This window comes from Pestalotiopsis fici, assembly GCF_000516985.1.
Source record: "Pestalotiopsis fici W106-1 unplaced genomic scaffold PFICI_Scf_5, whole genome shotgun sequence".
NCBI lineage: Eukaryota > Fungi > Ascomycota > Sordariomycetes > Amphisphaeriales > Sporocadaceae > Pestalotiopsis > Pestalotiopsis fici.
The window spans coordinates 2,870,830-2,890,943 of NW_006917095.1; the positions used below are offsets into that span (position 1 = coordinate 2,870,830).

The following is a 20,114-nucleotide window of genomic DNA, read 5'->3' on the forward strand; positions in this document are numbered from 1 at the left end:
GAAAAAAGAAAAACCTGACCTCAAGTGATAATCATCTCGTCATCAATGGGTTTGCCAGCCATTGGTATTCGTGTCTGTGCTTGTTGATGCTGCTGCCGCTTCCTCACGACATCTGGAGCACATACACCATCCGCCTAGACTACCACGAGCCCATTCCCGGCGGTCTTGCACAGGTATAGTCACGTCACAGTAGTGGTTAAGGATTTCCTCACCCTTGCGGATGCCGCCAGGCCTGTTGCCGACAACACGAGTCTCGCGAGCTTTGAGCACCATGCGCCCACCCCAGTTCCATGTCACGTTAGGGTCACAGTCGTGATTTGCAAGGCACCAGAAGGGATGAACAGCAGCCACGTCGGGTCTCCCGTCACGTGGATTCTTGCGAGCCGATGCAGTTCCGCGAAATTTGCTATACAGCGTGTTGAGGACCCACAAATCATGCTGTGCAACCGTGGCATACACGTCAATGTCCATCTTCTCCAAGATGTGAAACGGAGTTTCAATGTTGTATGTGAACGAGAATGGCAACGTCCACTGCGGTGGTGGTCCAGCATTTGGCGACGGATCGATTTCATTCTCCCGCGAGGATACAAAGTCACCCCAGATGTACTTGATTTGACTCACATCCAAAGGGTGCATATCTTGGTGCGCAGCCATTGCGAGGATGCGTGCGAGGAGCAGGAGATGGAGTGCCTCGTCTGCGTTCCGAGCATCTGTGTCTTTGGCAATCGAGTCAACGTCCTTGTCACAGACAGCGGGATGATACAGCTCCTGGGCCTTGTCGTAACAAAATTGACTACAGAAGACTGTATCGTAACATTCCTCGCAGTTCACTGCCGTGGACTCGCTGCCAAGTGGCGGTAACTCCTCACTGCAGGCGTCGCAAACGGATTCTTTCAGGCGATTATTGGCAGTGACTAGTGAGTATTCCTCAAGCACGGTCTCCCCGGCTGCTATATCCTCCGTGGCAAAAACTCCCAGCTGCTTGCAGGTCGGAATGACCTGGTAGTTATCCATGTCGCTGGCGGCCTCGAGCAAGACTGGTAGGGTCGCAACCTGAACGGCGCATTTCGGAGCCATAGTTGAGAGCTCTCTGTTGAGGAATTCGAGCGATTCGTCAGAAAAGCGGTCCGGCTCGTGGTCGTTCCATGGGTACACTTCTCGTCGTACCATGCCCCATTCTGGCAGATCATTGGGATCAAAGTTGGTTTGGCGCAGTCTACGCTGCCCGACGGTCACGATGTAGTGGCGTACGTTGAGCAACTCCTGGTTGTCCGGCGCAATAGAAAGTCCACGCTCGCAGAAGGTATGAGCGCTCTTAAGGCAGCCGATGAGGAGGAGGCCAAGGCTGAGGATCTGATAAGCACGAACAGAGCCTACGCGAGCCAGCATGTTGGCGTCGCATTGCACATCCTCCGTACCTGCCATCTGGCTGAGCAACCCATGGTCCAACACGGTCGGCAGTGGCCCATGCTGATACTTTTCAAGCGCTTCGAGAGACTGTTCATGAAATTCGAAACTTTCGTCGCTAACCTCGTCGGTCAATAGCAGAGCCTTGTAAGCATCGCCGGCGGCCAGGTCTGGGTAGCCCAGGTCAGCATAGACTACGGCACGACCCAAGTACAGCATTAAGTCGTACGGGCTCTCGAGAAGCTGATCGGTGAGCTGGCTACGTTGCTCCAAGAGACGTTCTACGCGAAGGCCATCATCGTTGGAAGAGTCGTCCATGGTATGGCCGGTAGATTTGGTAGAGGCACTAGATGTCGAGTTGCATGGCTCGTCAATCAGCCCCGTCCGAGACCAGTCGCCCATAACGGAGGTGCGGGCAGGGAGTTGACACGGATGAAACTACGCTTCCTGACTGGCTGGTTGGCTGACTGGGCTGGGCTGGCTGGGCTGGCTGGCTGTTTTGAGCTTGAAGTGGTTACGCCGTCTATTGGTGGGGGTATGGGAGATTTTGGTGTTTGTTTGTTGAGTTCTAGGACGCGGAGCTCTGGGGAGACCAGATCAATTCTCCAGCGAGAATGGCAGCGACGAGGGAGAAAATCTCGATAAGACGTTGCATCTCTCAATAAAGGGACGCAAGGCCGCCGTGTCGCGAAGGATGGGACTCCCAAACGACTGGACTTGTTGGCTCGCCAGAGAATCAATAGGTAGGTAGATAGATAGATACCTGGGTAGTAGGTACGGTAGATAGATGTGCGGAGGGGCACCACTCACACCTGCAATGCGCAAGAGCAGCCGACTGGACTAAAAGGCTACCAAGGGAAAAAAAATTGAGTGGGACCGAGGAGGAGGAGGAGGAGGAAGAGGAACAGGACCTAAATCAGGACAGACCCAAAAAGAGGCGCCCGCCTTGAACGTGCGGTAATAAAAAATATACGTAGTGTAGGCGTAGGTAATGTAAAGTACCTGGGTCCTACTGTAATACGCATGTATGTATGGATGTATGTATGTATGTATGTGCTGCTGAGCGCTGCGCAAAGTGGCGCTGGTCTGCACCGTTTTCCTGCCCTCAATCTGGCGGCCTTGCGCTGGGTGAGTAGCAGCAAACTGACAGTAATGATTTGGCGGACAGACAGCAGGTAGTTTTGGGGGCAAGGAGGGCAAAAGAGAAGGGAGCAGATCCCCCCAACAACTAATTGTAGGACAGACGCCTTTTCCTTTACAAAGGAAAAAACAGTGGTAGTAGTGGAAGCAAATATGAGTGAGTGTGTCTGTCTGTAAGTCTAGTCACCAAACAAACAGAACGCCCGAGAAAGGACATCGATAACCTCTACAGTGAATACAGGTGCAAAGCCTGTTTCAACCGGTAGGGCAGATCTCAACGTGGGATTTTTTTATGGGATGGGCCTAGATCGCCGAAACCGTTTTTTTCGAATTTTTTGTGGAAGCTGACAAAAGGCGGCGCGATCAGGATACCTGCGTGCGCTCCTGCAGATCACTACTGCTCATCGACCGACACCTTACTTACTTACTTACGCGACCTAGCGGCAGGACGGGACGGGACCAAGGTACCCCTAAAAGTGTATTTCATTCCCAATGCACCGTGACGTGAAGCAAGGGCAAACGCTGTGAGGTATCGTGACCAAAGGGGACGACGAACCGTGGAGATGCACACACGCAGGCGTGTGTGTGTGTACGTGCGTGCGTGTGTGCGTGTGCGTGTGTGTGTACCATGTGGGCATTCAATCATGTGTGTCTAGGGAGAAAGAAACCAAAACCCCTTGCATATCTTGTCATAAGATTGGCACAAAGTTGGGGACAGACCATTAGGACGACAGAGCCAGCAAAGATGCAAAGCAGAGTCAAGAAACCAAGACAGACAAGCAGGGAGAGTGACACCCTTTCTGAGAATGGGATTGGACCCTTCGACCCTTTGTGCCTTGCCGCCAATTTTCAGGGTCTAAAGACGATGAGGGGTCCAAGGGTCTGTGGCCAGCCAATAATCAGTCCAAGTGTCAGTTTGGGGACGCCTGGTAATATGGAGACCCAATCCCGCTTATGCGTCTTGTCCGTCCGCCCGTGGTGAATCAGCGCCGTGACATCTCAGCTTTTGTGCATAAGAATAATCTTGACAGACAGACCAGACAGACCCCGATTTTGGTGGGGGCTCTAATTGAGGCATCTGGTCGCCCATGGCTTTCTTGGTGGAAATGCCCCAAAATTCGGATGGGAATTCCATTACCGGTGGCCTTCCGCACAATCTGGCCCACCGCTTACCGATTTTTTTTTTTCCCTTCGCGCCAACCTACTGTAGCTAGCAGGGCTAGCACGCTTGACGGGCTCTGCCTCAATAGGATAGCGCCTGGACAGTATGCAAAGATTTCCGAATTATACGGAGAAATTTCAACTTGGCATACCTACAGACAGACTCGGATAGTGTCCGAATTCAAAGGCCGCGTCCTATTGTATCGTTGTTTGCGACCGTCAAGTTTTGTTTCGTTCGGTCGGTAATTACCACCCTTGCTTGATGTATCCTGGCTGCGGGAATTTGACGTTTCACTGATCAGATATGCCACTTCATGTTGATGCTACGGTAACTATGAGAATAATAAGCTACTACTATGCGAGTGCAACAATTTCCAAGGCGCTCGCTTGCTAGATTCAGGTGCGTGCATGAACATGTTCAAGGCCGAGCAGTTTACTTCTTCTATTTGTCCCTCCTAGTTAGTCCGGACCAAGTTACCACAGCTGAGAGAATCAAATGTCGGTTCAATTGAGCTAACTTAGGGGCACGATTAAAAAAAAAATTGTACTAATGAAGGCTCTGCTCAAATGCTCCGGACCTGAGTAAGGAATAAACAAGTCTATGACGTGTATCTCCTGACTACATCACATGGTAGCGGCTATTTTGTACCTAAGCTTCGGTACACTTTAGCGTTCGTGTCGCATTCTGTTGCTGGGAGTTGAAAGACTGACTGCAGCAGTACTCCTTCCAAGCCGCCACGAGCCGTGCATAGGTAGCTGAAGTACTGTGTCAGTGGAGGTGCTACGGGGCCTGGCAGGAGTAGCTGTGGTCTTCAATCAATCCTCGAGTCAGTAGGGCAAGCCCAGTCTAGACTCCATTGGCTATTGAACCATTTAGTTTGAACTCTAATAATACAAACTATAACGGTTTTTGGCCACTTATCTCAACAATGGCCGAATGAGTGCATACAGACTCGCGGGGGGTGAGTCCGAAAAGTCGGTCTATCAGATGTATTATCATTGTCCGCTCGCGTCGCTCTTTGTCGATGGGGGAAAATGAATGTTCGTGTGTTCAATTTGGTTTGGGTGGGATGAGTCGTTGTTTGTTTACTACTCTGCCATCTCATTCAGGCCAACGATAACCATGACGGTTCGTTCACTAGAATTGGGATAGGGCACCCACGAAGCAGGAATGGCGCAACCCAAAGAGCCGCGGGCAAGCTGGTAAACACTCCATGGTCCCTTGGCGATGTACCGAGACGCCTGCCTCGACAAGAGCCTCAGTACCAGAATCAAGCAACGAGAAGCGCCCCCGTGTCACTCTGGAATAGCATCAACTTGGCGAGCTAGCATGTCAACACTGTCACAAAAGTTTCACCTAGCACTGGGCGGGACTGTTTCATCCCATATCGGCACAGCTTCTATGCCTGTGTGCACCGTCAGTTTGGGCGAGCACTCAAAAAATTTCATCTGCCGGCGATCGGCCGTGGTTGTGGATCATTGCTCTCCTCAACGCCGACGAAAGCCACTGAGAGTCAAGTTTGCTGGCAGGCTTCCCGATTGCCTGGCTGGCTGGAGTTTCAGCCTTGAGCGCGGACCCTAACAATGCCAAGCCTCTTGGGGCATACAAACTGAAGAGAAATCGAACAAAATACCAAGGAGTTGACCAGTAGATGCCAATTGCTATTACGGTTGAAACCAAAGTCGCTGGAATTATTTTTATAATACATCTCTAAAAGGTCAATTTGTTGCGATATGTCATATACGATAAACTTGAAGCAGACTGGCTAGATATTTGCCATGAAATAATTGCTCAAATATAATTCTAGCATTGACCGGTATAGCTTCAACGTGTAAGCCGCGTATCAGCCAGTCTCAATATACTAGTTCCCACGTACCAGACTTTGAACTGAGCGAGGAATGGTTCCAGTGTGTCTATCCCTCATAGTGTTGCTTTACATGATCTGACGCCTGCGGCAATTATTTTGAAGCGGACAACTCCAGCCTTGAGTGTCTTGATATTCTTTTCCCAAGCTCTTCTCTCACCACATTTGGTAGAGCCAGAAGCGACAAGATTCACAAGTGAAAAGTTTTTTTCAAGGCGTTTCAAGAGCATGAACTCCTTTCCACGACGGGAGGCCTGAAAGCAATTGTTCCAGTGACTGGGGCCAACGGTGTCATCAGAAGCGTTGCCGTCGACATCGCCAGCCCTGCGCTCGCAGCATCTGCACAGTTCGCGATGCCGCCCGGAAGAATTTCCATGTCCTGGGCATTGACCAGGAATGCCATGATCACCGGCCGGGAACGCCCCGCGCCGTGAATTGCTCGCGTCTTGTACTCCCACGCATCCATCCCTTCCTCGCAACACCGGTGCGCAAACATGGGAAGAACTCGGCGTCTGATATCGGAGCGGCATTTGAGTATGACCCGGAACCGGATCACTTTCCAAAAAGGGCTCCTATTATTGACGGCACAGAGCCCATTGGAGACAAATGGGCGAAACGAGAGACGTCAAAATGGCAAAGTGATCATGAAAGCAGAGCATCCTTTCAGCGCCATTCAGGAAAAGAGAAACAAAGATCCATTGATTTACATTAAACATGGATGTGTCTTACTCACAAGACACCTAACCTAGACTGTTCATCATATCTTGAAAAGATGAATAGGTTCGGGCCGCAAGAAAGTACTTTAGCCGATCTGGGGCCAAGCAATATTTCCCGCTACCTATGCGTGGCTGCTGACATTGATTGTTTCATTCTTAAACGCAACTTGCTTTTTTTTTTTCCCTGCGCGCTACGGTCCCGAGATGTTGGCTCTCGGGGACTTAGTAGGGCTTTTCATAAATCGCCAAGCTGCAACTATCCGCGGGGGAAAAAAATACCAATAAAAATTGGGGGTTGGTCAGGATCACTCGCACAAGTAAATTTCATAACTTGTCTCATTGGATCAAAGCAACAAAAGTTGGCCCCCAAGCCCCTCGTACGACCCCTTCTTTTTCAGTCCTTCGGCACCGAAGATTGGGTCCCCCCCCTCTTGCGCGTTGGGAATAGGGTAAGGCGCCCAATTGAAATCCGAGCCCGCCCTCATGATCCATGGTCCGGATCGCGGCAAGGAAAGGATCTCAAAAGTCTTGTACTACCCCATGTAAGATGCAATGGAACATCTTTGGGATGCATCTCCCGCGTCGAAGCTGAAAACAAGAGACCAACACACTCATAAAAAACACACACAAACATACACTCGCTGGATCTTTTCCTGCTGACTGTTTCAATAAGTGGATCATGTCAACATCCATTCATGGGCTTATGATGCAATGTGGATATAGTTTTCCTCTGAATTATAAGCCCAGATTTGATAAATTCAGCTTGTCTTTGTGGTACACAAGATGCAGTCAGATCCTATACAGGTTCTTGTCGCACAGCAATTTCCACTATATCATATCCATGAGAACTGCCTGCAAATATGTATGGCTGTATCAATAAGAAGCCATCAAGTACGTATATCCGCCGGCTGACTCGGGGCCCCCAATGCGGCGCCACGATTGTCACAGCAGCCGCTTTCCTCTGAATGCTATGAGAGAAGACTCCCCTCAAGCCCATGGACTCGCCAACCTTTACAGGTTTACCACTCGAACTTCCATTTCAGTATATTGAGCGACTTCAATCGGTGTTTTATGCTCTTGAACGAACAATGGTCCCGACTATCGTCACTACTAGACAACCCTAAAAAAAACCATTACAAGTCAGCTATCCATGTCAAAAACAAGAGCTTCACTCAAAACAATCCATCTTTTTCTGACGCCATGGGAGCTTCCGTTTCTATCCCGCAAGGAAACTCCGAGTCTGTCCTTGATGGCCCTGCCTTGACACCGCCGCCAGGGATCATACCCAACTTTGATAATCCGCCCAACTCAAACATAATGGCGCGCGCAATAATGTCAACATGTTTGGCTATTGCTTTGATTTTCTTCATGATTAGAACATATAGCATCTGGTTCGTGGCAAAGAAGCCTCGGATAAGCGACTGTAGGTTCCTGTTCTTTTTTTTTTTTTTTTTTTTTTGCGACCGTATTGCGAGTCCTTGTGCTTGTGCTGATGTTGCTCTGAGTAGATGCAATGATTCCAACATTTGTATGTCACCTCAAATAGAACATGAATTTGTGACCATCCATGCTTATATGCATCATAGATCCTATACGTCGCATTTTTAGCCATCTTCTTTGCCGGGGAAAAGTATGGACACTTTGTTCACCAATATAATGTCCGCTTGAAAGACCTGCCACATATACTCTACGTAAGTCCATGGACAAAGTCTGACACATACCAGGGTGCCGTACAAGGAACCAGATCACTAACTCTTTCCCCGCCGCAGCTTTGGACTTGCATCATCACCCTGTACGCCGTCGAGCTCATGATGATCAAGACGGTGATTCTCCTCGAGTGGCTATACCTCTTTTGTCCAACGGGGGCCAGAAACTCCTTCTGGTGGACCGCGCACGTGCTCATGGCCGTCAATATCCTCTTCTACCTCGCGGCCATTCTGGCGCTCCATCTCAGCTGCTTCCCGCACGCGCGCATCTGGGACAAGACGCTGCCCGGCACATGCGTGGATACCCGCGCCCTCGACGTGACTTCGGCGTTTGTCAATGTTATTGTCGACGTCGGGATCCTGCTCCTACCGCAGCGGGTCATTTGGAAGCTGAAAATGACTAGGAGGAAAAGAATCGGTGTATCTGCCGTATTTGGTCTGGGCATTGTGTAAGTTGCCAGCCAATTTTTTTTTTCTTTTTTTGGATATTCTCAGAAAGTGCCAAGAGTCTTTTGATCGTGCTGTCAACTAACACTCGGACCTCCCAAACAAACAGTGTTATTGGTTTTGCTGGAACTCGTACCGTCTTTACCATTCTTCACGCTGTGAGAAACTCGGAGACGGCTGATTTTACCTGGAACTCATCACTCCAGACCCTCCTGTTCACCGTCGAGATGACGCTGGGCATTGTCATCTTTTGCCTGCCGGTATGCCCCAAAGCGTTTGCCTCTTTTTCTTCCTCATCACTACGTCCGTTGAGCTGGTTTGCCAGGTTGAGATCGTCGGCGACGGCGGCAACGGCTGTATTATCCAAAGACGGAACCAGCGACAGCAACAACGCACCAACACGGCATTGGCCTCACTCCTCGTGGGCCCCCGTTACCAACAAGAGGAAACCTTCTGCGGTACAGTACGGCGAGACATTTGCTTCGCATGAAGATCATGGCGAATACGTGTCAGAGATTTGGCTGAAATCACGCCATGACTCCTTTCAATATTTCCCAGATGAGCAGCATGTAAAGCCACAGTGGGCAAATCTCGATCCCATCAACGATGGGAGAGCAAACCATGGGATGACTGCTTAGCAAAATGTACATGTAGTACTTCTGTGTTATAGTCTGACGATTGAAAAAAGATGAATAGCACTTGTAAGTTTTGATCTTACGTCCTTCGGATTTCATGAATCTTGGATTATGAGTCCGACGCTCTTCCAACTGGGCTAAAGTGCTTCTCGTAGGACATCATCCCGCCCTCTCTTGAAAAGATTTTCGTCAGTTTCATTAGAAAAATAGAGCATGTGCATGATTCTTGCTTACGCATGAGCATATTGGAGGGTGTGATTGTGAGTCAAGACAGGGTGACTCAAGAGGGGCTGAGCACCTTTCTGCTGTGCCGTTTGGTAGACAGATTTCCATCCACTGACAAGAGCAGGGTCTATGGTCACGGCATGACAATGAGAACAAGTGCAACAAGTCTATCCACGTGAGTAAAAAGTATCCATTTGTGCATTTGAGGGACAACCTTTCTAGCGGGCTGTATCTATTGCCTGTACTTTACGCTCATGCCAAATCATTAAACCTGAACTCGCTTGGTTGCAAGTGACTGTCATCATCTGCAGATCGATGCATTGTCAAATTGCACGAAACCTTTATGCAACCTTCTTGACGCCGCCTTTGCGGTTAGCTCTGGCAGCTCCACGTCCAGCGGGACCCTTCTTGCCCATCGGGACTCTAGCCACGACAGAAGGCAAGAGGTCGGCGACCTTCTGGCCGTCCTTCCACAGCTGGCCGACATTCTGCCTGCGACCACGCGCCTCCTTGACGTACTTCATGGGCACAACACCATCCTCATTTCCCTCGGTAAGGACGACTCCGTTTGAGCTCAACCACCACTTCATGTCGCCATCCTCGAGACTCTTGGCAACGTCGACAAAGACGAGCACTTCGGCATCGTTGCGCATGCCGCTAATGACCTTGGACTTTGCATTCTTCTTGGCGGCGTTCTCCTTGTTCTCATCTTCAGCATCGTGAACCTGCCCATTTCCATTGCCATCCTCGGGCAAACCGGTGCCAAAGTGAACATGAGTGCGACCCATCTTCTTCAGGCCGCCACTGTTGACGATCTGGGGCCAAAAGGCAAAGTAGGTGCCGTGAACGACGACATCAGGAATGTTTCCGGCCTCCAAGGTAATGGGCGTGTGCAGACCCTCGCTGTCAAGTTTGATGCTATGTCCTTGATTTGCACGAATGAGCCAGTCTGCCGGGTTGGTGGAGTCGGGATCATCTGAGCCATCAATGGGCTTCATGCTGAAGCGCTGCTTAGCATTATCGGCAACAGCAGTCTTGATCTCTGCAAAGGAAGGCTTCAGAGATCTGATTCGTGACCATTGAAGCTGTTCAGAATGGTTAGCACAAGGAGTTTCTTTGTAGAATCATGGTATAAATAAATGAAACATCAAATATAATTCTTCAATATCGGAATGGACCTTATGAGATGGAAGAGGGAGGGGGAGGGCGGGAAATAAAACTCACAACTTTGTCGAGACGGGCAAAGCCCTCACTGTCCAGCTCAACTCCAGCCTCTTCAGCCTTGTGTCTCAGGAGCATGCTGAGTGCCTTGCTAATGTTAAGATCGCGCTTCTGTTGCTCTGATCCAGCGCCCTTGCGACCGCCATTCTTGCCCTTGATGGCCAGGGCCTCCATCTGGTCCTGGGTGTCGGCGAAATCCTCGTCGACAGGCATTGTGTGATTGTAGTAATGGTGCTGACAACGAAAAAACTGCACTGTAGGTTTGCGCAGACTCTTGTCGCCGATTCGTAATGGTTGCGACTTGTTGCTGTGCAAGTGAAATAGAGAGTTGTAACAAGGTGGGGTGGAAATCCGAGTTGTGACAAAAGCAGTAACGCGCGCCCGTCTCGTTTGAAGGTGAGGAAACGAGCGCAAAGAAAACGAGATGAAGCCGCTGCTGGCAGCAAGTTTCGCCAGCTTGAGCTTCGTTTCTTCTCCTTGTGACAAAGGTGTGTTGAAGTTATTTGCCAAGTTGATTGTAGTTGAACAACTCGCTTGGACAGTTATGAATATTTGGTTCGAGGTTCACGGTGGAGACTGGAGAGGCTTTGAGCCGCGTTTGTAGCTTTGACCTTTGGAGGGGCAGGGAAAAAAAAAAAAAAAGTATTGGCCGGCCGCCAGGTTTATCTGGTTTATTACGAGGTGCCGAGTCGCCGGCTGCAGCCAATCAGCCCAACTGTCCACCCCTGTAAGAGGCAGGCAGTTGCAAACAGTTTTTAACCAGCTTGAGCATCATTCATTCATCATTGAGCATCTTCACCTTGTTCTTCTTTTTCTTCTTTTGCAGCTTCGCCTTTACTCACCTCTACACCGGCTGAGTCACCGATCAACGATCAATCGTGTTACGCCTCTTGGCAGCATTATAGTTCGAGGGGAACAACCAAAGCGGGTCTAGTTCCAGAAATGATTCATTCTTAATCAGGTTACCCTTACCCAGCGCCATGGAAACAGATCAAGGCACGAATGAAGAATCCATTTTAAACAAGTATAATATTCATACTTGGCTGTCTGGCCCTTTTCATATCTTCTCATCTTTCATCCCCTCATTCTGCAGACTCGCTCAATTGAGCAAAGTCTTCAAAAGAGACATCAGCATAACGCTGAGATGAGTCTGCTGCAATAAGTATGCGCTCATACTCCCAAGTCATCGAAATCCTGGTTTGAGGATATGATTTTTGATCGCGCCACACCACAATGCTCGTTCTATGCCGTTTTGAAAACCTTTCCGAAGCCCTTCGTTGCAAGAATGCCGTCAGCGCCCAGGTTTCCTGCCTCTCCGTCCTTTTTGTCGGTGTACACAACTACTCGAAATATTATACAAAGAAATGTCAATGGTCGACGACGCTGTACCTAATGAGAGGACAAAGGAAATATTTTCTTTCGCAAATAGAATGAGGGAATTCTAGACGGAATGATTTATGAAGATGATATGATGAAATAGGGCAGACCGACCGACGGCGCCCTCCAGAAACTCCTTTTGAATGCATGAACGTTGGCGTCGTAAGAAATCATCACGACGAGTTTTAGTATGTACACAGTCGCATTGCCATCAATCATACCCATCATTACCGGTAGCCGGCCGCTTGCCCCGTTGCCGTACTACTCGTCAGCACGCTTTCACGAAGCCTTCTTTGGAGACTGCTATTGCGACTCGGAAGTCCACTACTTTGGGGCCCAGAAAATGATCTCTGTCCACGTTCTTCCGCAAGCTTCTCGGCCAAATTGCTGCTCTCGTAATCTGGTGTGGTCCTGTCCATGTACCGCCGTGTTGCAAGGCTACTGTTTGTGGTGGGCTGAATACGCGTATTTATAGACGACAAACCTAGTCGCCGCCGCTGCATCGGTGAGGCACTCAGACTAGCCGACTCGATCGAGGCCATTGGGATCTGAGGGTTGAACTCTTGAGCTACAGGAGGGCGAGGGCCTGTGAAATCCGTTGCCGTCCGCGAAACTGAACGGATCCGTGGTGAACGATCGTCTTCTTCGTCGTAAACTGTTCGACGGGTTCGCAGCAGTGAGGATCTACGCCCAGCTTGTTCTTCGGCCTCTTCCGTGCCGCCACGGCGTGTCCTCAATAGTAGCGAAGACTTGCGCCCATGGCCAGAGATGCCAGAAATGCCAGAGCCGGCTTCCTCTGGCTCTTCGGTTCCGGCCCTACGAGAACGTGGAACCAAGAGCGACGTCCTTCTGCCTGCAATCTCGGTAGGTGTTACGGGAGTCTGTGAGGAATAACGAGAGCTTGGGCTTGGGACGGCACTGGAAAAGAGCATGCTGCTGCGCCTTTCTTCGAGTCGTGACATTGCTCTGGGGCTACTAACAGCTGCAGTTACCGGGCTACGGTCTGTCAGAATAGTACTCGAACGTCGTGAAGCGGCGCCGCCTGAAAACCGGGAAATCATGGGACTGCCGGCGAGCCCAGTTTCCAGGCTCGGCATGGGCACGTCTTGCGGTAGCTTGGCTTGCGGCACGTTTTCACTGAGGGCCAGGCACAACTCGGTGAGGTTGCGACATATACTCTCAGCTTTTCTTCTCAGCTGCCGGTCCGTGATTGCCGTGCCCCCGACACTGCTCGCAGCACTAGATATAGGCCCCGGCTCGCCAATCCTTCCGATCATGGCTGTCAAAGTGATTGCATCAGATGCAGCACCCTCCAAAGCATTGTATATTTCTGGAGGCAGAAGCGCCTTTGACTTGTTCATGGCGGATTGCAGTAGGGGTGGACATTCCTTGTTGCCATACGACGATGATACCACGCTCACTGCATCTGTTTGCGGCGTGGGATCCCCGCCGTTGCGTTTAGGCGAAGCAGACATGGTGGTTGCATTCGTTGTAGCGGTAGGAGGCCGCTCTTCCGACGCCCGTGACATGGCTGCTCCAGACGTAGGTGGTAGTTTTCCAGTGAGTTCGAGTCGCTGAATACGAGATCTGATGTCGTCTATTTCATCCCAGACGGTTGAGGGTGCAGCAGTCGAGTTCGAAGACTCCGTCTGATGATCACCGACCTGTGCATCTGGCTTTTGAGTATCCATTAATTTTGGGGCTAGTGGTGAGGAGTTGTAAGTTCGGCTAGAACTGTATGTAGAACCGACGGGCTGCTTTAGCGATGACATGCGCGAGGGCAGCGCCGCCGATGTACTGTCAGCATTGGACTGTCTTCTCCGGCCATATGAAGAACTTGTTGACTCTGTCAGAGGCTCTTGGAACGTCAGGGTTCGTGGTGTGATGGGCGAGGCCTTTGAGTTACTGTTCTTGATCTCGGACGTATTTCCACCCGTTAAAGAACTCCTAAACGTCAGAGCTCGCGCAGGTCTCTCAGCCAGTTGACCCTCTTCACGCGACTTTGATCTTGCGCTCTCCAAATCAGACATACGCCTTGATGCCTGAGTAGGAGACATGGGCTGATATGGGGGTATTGCTGAGGAAAGCGGGCGTCTATGTGCTGATCGTATGACTCGCGACTGCGCATCTTGTTAGCATTGATCTATATACTATTCATGTCTCACATAGAATCCGCCTAGCGCGCTGTGATCACTGATGGGTATGACAGGAAGTTGATCAACCTCGACGATTATAGCGATCAAGGGTGCGACGCAAAACGAGACATTCCACTGTCGATCCCAACGCTGGCGCGCCTCGCTAGATCAGGACCGGCTTTGCGCCGGCCCCAGGGGGGAGGGAGGACGCGTGTAGGTCAGAGACAAAAGCAAAGTGCAATTCCACGCGGGACACAATTACATATCCAATCAAGCAAGGTCTATAAGAATGCGAGAAAGGGGCCATGGCTGTGCTGAAATGACTTACTGGTGTAGGTTGGGGGTCTGGCTCCTCGCGGGCCATGTTCAAAAATACGTCCCCACTATCGTCAGCATCATGCTGTTCTAATGCAGAGTCTGGCGGCGTCATTCCGTAGTTTCCGTCGTCTTGTCTGCCTTCCAATGCCTTTAAAGTCCTATCGTGGTGGTCCGAATCGCCAGTTTGGTCGTCGTGCTTGGTCGGCGAGTATAAGTTTGTATCAATACCTAGGGTTTGTCGATCGCCAGAGGTTCTGAACGAACGAATAGGTGGGATCTTGGTCGAGGCTCCTTTTGTGACTTTGGCCGGAGCAGGTGCGGCAGATCGTCTACTGTAAGATACTGGTGGTCGTCGTGCTGCTATCGAGCCCTTCTTCGCATGGGTACTTGTTTTCTGTACAGAATTGGACAATTCTTTCTGGCCCAGAGTCGATTCGACTGTGGCGTTCTCAAGTGATTCCTCTGGGCTTCCAGCCGGTGGAGGATGCGGCTCCGAGGCAGATGCTCTTCTGCTTGAAGAAGATGCCCGTGGTTGCTGTGGTTGGGCAAGTACAATGGTAGTCGCAGAGTCTGACGCCGACGGACTATCTGAAGTCTTGGACGGCGAGAAAGAAGAGCCCAGAGAGATGGGTCGCCGTGAATTGACGGGTCGTGTCGCGGATACGGAAGCTGATTTCCGTGGACTAAGAAGTGTTGCCGTCCGAGACCTGCCAGAACTCGTATCTGAGGAAGCAGAAGAGGACGCGACAACGTGTTGGAGCGATGCAATAGACGTGGGAGACAATGGCCCTGGTGAGACAGGACCTCGACGAATGCTGGTGCGTTGGCGATGACCTTGTGGAGAGCCGCGTCGCGTGGAAGCTGGTATGTTGCTTTGTTGAGCCGTCTTTGGCGGTTGTTGCTGCTGCGATTTTGCTGCTGCTGGTAGATCTGAATCTTGACGAGTGGGATCCGTGCGAGGTGAGACAGGCGAGGGTGGAATGCCTTGGCTTTGGGTTAGCAGCGACGGATGCGCCAAACTCTGTTTGCGCAGGTCGGCAAAGCGAAAAGTGGGTAATTTGGAAGGGTTATGGCTTTGACGATGGGCATGAAAGTTATTATTTGTTTTACTGCCGGTAGTGGTGGTGTTTATTTTGTGTTTCTCATCAGGGTGACTGCTGGCAACGGCGGTCGAGGAGGAGAAGTCAATTGACGAGCGCTGGCGAGGCACGGGTCCGTCGGTGGTTGTGGTCGCGGTAGTCGTGGTAGTATTGGTGGTGAGGGCTGTTGTTGCAGCACCATCGCTAGTGGTAGTCGTGGTAGTGGGCGTGGTGTCCGCCATGGTCCAGGTCAGGTCCCAACTTTGGGCCAGGGTCAGGCTTGCTTGGTTTGGTGTCTGACTGCTGTCTGCTGTCGTTTCCTGGGCAAAACAAAAAAAATCACCACCCAAGCATGAATTGCGCCCCCGGTTTGTGTCCCACCACTTCTCAAACGACCAGACCTCGGACGGGTCAGGGCTTGGCTGTATCCCTCGAAAGGACCCCCCTTATGACAAGTAATAAACTCCGCAGATGTGGGCGTCAGTCAAATTCTGTCTTCGAGAAGCGGTGCCCGATGAGAAAGAGGGTCTTCTTCCAGCAAGATCCATGGGCAAGACCGTTGTTGGTCCGGGCATTAAACTGGGATTGAGAAGCTGCAGCTTTTAGAGCTCTTGCTGCGTTGTGTGCTGTGTGGTTCTTTTTTTTGGTTTTTATCCTTTTGCAGAGGAGGGGAAAAAGACTGGCAGCTGCAGTAGCTCTCGCGTCACTTATCGTTGGTGTTGCAGAATTGGCGTCGCAACGGACAAAGTCTTTGATTACAACAATAGAAGTACTAAATATGTCGAATCTCTGGAGAGGGAGGGGGGAGAAAAGCAAACAATTCCCAGCTTGGAAACGTCGAGTTGAGAGAGTCGATCGCATCAAAGAATCCTCCGACCTCCTGGCACGTTAAGTTGCGTTGGGCTTAGAATGAATGGAATTGCAAGGGTACCTTTTACCGTTCAATTATGATCGGTTAAGGGTCAAAATGGTCAACACCAGAGATCCAAGCGTCGTGATTAACAGCGTCCCTTTTCTTTTTTGGTAGACGCGCGCGCCCAAGGAAGGAAAAAAATCTACACCATGACCCGGGTTGGTTAAAGGGTCAACGGCGACCCTCTGGTTCCTACCCAGAAGCAGCAACGCGTGGAATTCCTACGTGTAGCCCGTCATTTGCCTAATCAAAGCAGTAGACACTGGGAATAGAGACAAGCAAAATGGTTCAGTTTGATAACTGTTTCTCCTCTGCTCTCTGCTCTCCCTCCCTCACCAAGCCCTCCCCCCAATCCATCTGAATCGAGCCAAATAAGGAACGGGTGATTGACATGCATACAAAAGGGGAGAGTTGGCAGGACAGGGGCATATGCGGTGACGAGGCACAAATCTGCTCCCGCTGCTTGCTGTGCTTGTTGCCGCCAGTCGAATGCGACTTCAAGAACTCTCGGCGACGAATCAAGACTAGGTGCATACACCTTGCGTACACACATCACACTGATGACAATATCGACGGACTACCTGTTATCGGTTCTATTTCATAGCTTTTGCGTACGTATGCAGCGATGGAAATCACCGTGTATGAATATTATTACTACTATTGTCATGGTCCTCATAAAGGCGGTCGGTGGACATGACCCTAGATAACCGACAGTACTACGAAGTAGGTTAGTCGACTCTAGAAGCGACCCTGCCAGATTCCCACAGTGTTTCAGTCGTCCATTTCTACGATGCCACATGGGCGGATAATTGGGCCTTCGTGCGCTGGAGATTCCTAGCTACTGTTGTGGCCCTTGGGGGGTCGACGCGCTTCCGTGCATACGCGACCAGAGCAAGCGCGGTCTTTGTCCAAAAGAGTCGAACCCGCGAAACAAAGCCGCCAAGCTCAGCTGTTTGACCAGGGCTCATAGTCATTTATGCTATCGCGGAGGGGTCTTGTTGGTCTTGGACCTTTTCCTGAGGGGGCTTACACTAAAAAACGTCTAGAAACCCGATAGATCCAATATTATTGGCTACTGGGCTATCGCTGTCATTATGATGAACGGTTTGTTTAATGCGGCAAAAGCTAAAAGATAGCTGCGCCCACATGTAGATTGCGTAGGTACTGGACACAGTACTGTGAAAAAGATAACCCTGAGTGTCATAAATCAATTCTTTGCTATGTAGTGAGGATCAACAGAAGGCGACCATCAAACTACTTCTACTGTGGTATGTAGAATGAGACAACCCTTTCATTGCCAATCGACCTATCAGCATTGCAACTTATTTTTCGACGAGTCGGCTTGTGGCCGAACCACATTTATTTAGGTTCACTACAGACAATACTAGGATCCTCCCTCGAAATTGTCCTTCGACGGCGTTCTTATTACCTATTTCGTGCCGGCCTTTTTTTCCAATAGGACCGTCGGAAGAATGGGCAAATATTCATTTCTCTTATTACGTACAGTATAGCGCGATCCATTTTCAGCGGGTGGACCAGACCATATGGATACCTGGTAGTGTTAGCTAGGAACATTTTTTTTTTTGGCTGCGGCTCTCATCAAAGTCCCTGGGTAGCGTAGACTAGGTAGAACTTCGTCGCGTCGGTACCTGGCTAGCAATACTGAATACGATGATCGCCAAAGAGACGGGAAAGGGAGGGAAAAAAATATTTCATGGCCAGGCGCGCTGCGGAAGCTTTTCGGCTCTAGCCTAGCCCTGCTTTGCGATCTCCGATAAGATCTGGGTAGAGCAAATCGGCGATGTGATGGAAAGTCTGTTCCCAGCAAGGTTTTCCGGAATCGCATCGTGTGCGCAGGAGCATATCCATCCAGCAACGCGAAAGTGGTACACACGTAACATGTTCCGGGAGCCGCTGTCATATTGGAGCCTGATGTCAAGAGAGAGAAGAGCGCACTTATGGCCTCCACTGCAAAATTTCATCAAAAGATGACCCGCTACAGAACAGAGTGCAGCGTACCTAGGTAGCACAGTCAGTGATTGTGTGGGCTTTTCAATTGCCTGCGTTCCTCCGCCCAACCTCTGCAAAATGCGGGGAGCCACAGACATAAAGCAACAAGATGTAGCCTCAGACCGTGCAATGGGCGCCATGCACGCATAAAGCCATTGTTTCTCGTGTGCTAATATCTGCCAAAAAAGTATAATGCGGCGCCGTTGTCCATTGGCCAATGAAACTCTAAGAGGGGAAAAAAAAAAGAAAAAAGGTTTGAATCACCATGCAAACCAGTTGGCAAATCTGGAGGTCCTGTTTTGGAGGTTGTCACATATGAAAAGGAAATATCCACAGTTCAGAAAAGGGGTTTCATCCTTGCAACCAGCGAAGCAAAAGAATGCCAGATACCAAGCACGCCGCCCCTCAGCTGCAGACCAGAAGCATGTCAGTCATCACTGTAGATGATGAGATACTGTACAAGAATCACATCCCTCTAGTACTGGACTGTACGGAATAATCAAGGCTTGAGCCTATGTGCACGCTTGTCGCATTATAGCAAACCAAAACATGCGCAGCAACTTCCCAATTTCACCAGCAAACAAGGCCCATCCACTCAAATAGGGCCAAAATCCGTCCACCATTTGCTTTCTTCTGAACAACTTGGGTATCTTGTAAATCGCGTAACCTGTGTTCACTCGGTGCCAACAATGGAGATACTTGGAATGGTCCTGTCAAGTCGGGTAGCTTTCCGGAACATATCAAGCAAATGGGTAGTGTGTACACGGCATGAAACGCCATCTTTGCTGGGCTGTCACGGTCCACGTTGATCAAGATATGGGGGTGATCTTCTCAGGAGGAACACATTGATGCGAATGCCCCCAGCATGTGCGAAACATTAGCCTTGCAGCATACGCCGAAAAACCTTACACCGAAAGTTCAGTGTTTGGCTACCTCGAGCGCAATGTCTCACGAACGAAATCTGCCCATGCAACTTGGACAATGTGTCGTCCTGCAGACAAAGAGTCAAAAAAACAGTCTGCAGATTACCACAGACTCTGATTGTTTTTTGGCCGCTGATACTAGGTAGACAGCGTTAAAACTTTGCCAGCCTTGAGAATCCATATGCACTCTTGCATCATGAGACTGTCCATGTTGCGTCACAAATACCATGGCTTTGGTTTGTACCAGGAGCTATCTTTCGACATCAAGTGTTGAAACGGAACATGGTCTACCTCTGTCAAAGAAACGTGGCAAACAGACTCACTAAGCTCCCCTACCATACATCATCCGATAGTACCACGCTGAGAATATACCCTGCGCGATTTATTTACTTAAGCTCTCGAATCGGCTTCTTAACATTGTCCGAATTCCTCGTATTATGATTCTCGCTACCTCTAGTATCGTATAGTCTACAGTCGCAATATTGCGATTGAGTTCTTGATTGCTTATATGATTTAGCAAGCACCTTTGTATTATAGCACTTCCCAAGTGCAGAGTCTCAAATAAGCACCACGCACCAGTTGTTCCTGCACGTCAAGTCAATTAAAGTATTCCCCCACGGAGAAAGTCCCGTAGACCCCAAGCCAATTTGTCCCCTCTCGACAAAACTGGGGACAATGGCACATCTTCCAGCGTCCGGTGAAGTTCCATCTATGCTTTCTATAGTGGGAATTTTCTTGGGTTGTCGAAGTCCTTGCAAGCAAGGACACTTCCAGCCGTGGAATGACGCCCTCGTAGATTCCTGATGTGAGGTCTCAATTCTGGCACATGCCAGCTG

At 50.1% G+C, this 20,114-nt stretch overlaps 4 protein-coding genes across 4 annotated transcripts; 1 reads left to right on the forward strand and 3 right to left on the reverse strand.

The window, feature by feature from the left end:
- Positions 1-42: 42 nt before the first annotated feature.
- On the reverse strand, positions 43-1,809 carry PFICI_08174 (uncharacterized protein; the record flags this gene model as incomplete). Its single annotated transcript, XM_007836755.1, has 1 exon — positions 43-1,809. The coding sequence occupies one exon, from the start codon at positions 1,807-1,809 to the stop codon at positions 43-45; it is 1,767 nt and encodes a 588-aa protein (XP_007834946.1).
- Positions 1,810-7,489: 5,680 nt separating this feature from the next.
- PFICI_08175 (uncharacterized protein) lies at positions 7,490-9,080 on the forward strand (the record flags this gene model as incomplete). Its single annotated transcript, XM_007836756.1, has 5 exons — positions 7,490-7,712; positions 7,798-7,817; positions 7,876-7,980; positions 8,059-8,444; positions 8,552-9,080. The coding sequence occupies 5 exons, from the start codon at positions 7,490-7,492 to the stop codon at positions 9,078-9,080; spliced, it is 1,263 nt and encodes a 420-aa protein (XP_007834947.1).
- Positions 9,081-9,643: 563 nt separating this feature from the next.
- On the reverse strand, positions 9,644-10,736 carry PFICI_08176 (uncharacterized protein; the record flags this gene model as incomplete). Its single annotated transcript, XM_007836757.1, has 2 exons — positions 9,644-10,387; positions 10,527-10,736. The coding sequence occupies 2 exons, from the start codon at positions 10,734-10,736 to the stop codon at positions 9,644-9,646; spliced, it is 954 nt and encodes a 317-aa protein (XP_007834948.1).
- A 1,391-nt stretch (positions 10,737-12,127) lies between these two features.
- PFICI_08177 (uncharacterized protein) lies at positions 12,128-15,674 on the reverse strand (the record flags this gene model as incomplete). Its single annotated transcript, XM_007836758.1, has 2 exons — positions 12,128-14,020; positions 14,364-15,674. The coding sequence occupies 2 exons, from the start codon at positions 15,672-15,674 to the stop codon at positions 12,128-12,130; spliced, it is 3,204 nt and encodes a 1,067-aa protein (XP_007834949.1).
- Between the last annotated feature and the right edge of the window lie 4,440 nt (positions 15,675-20,114).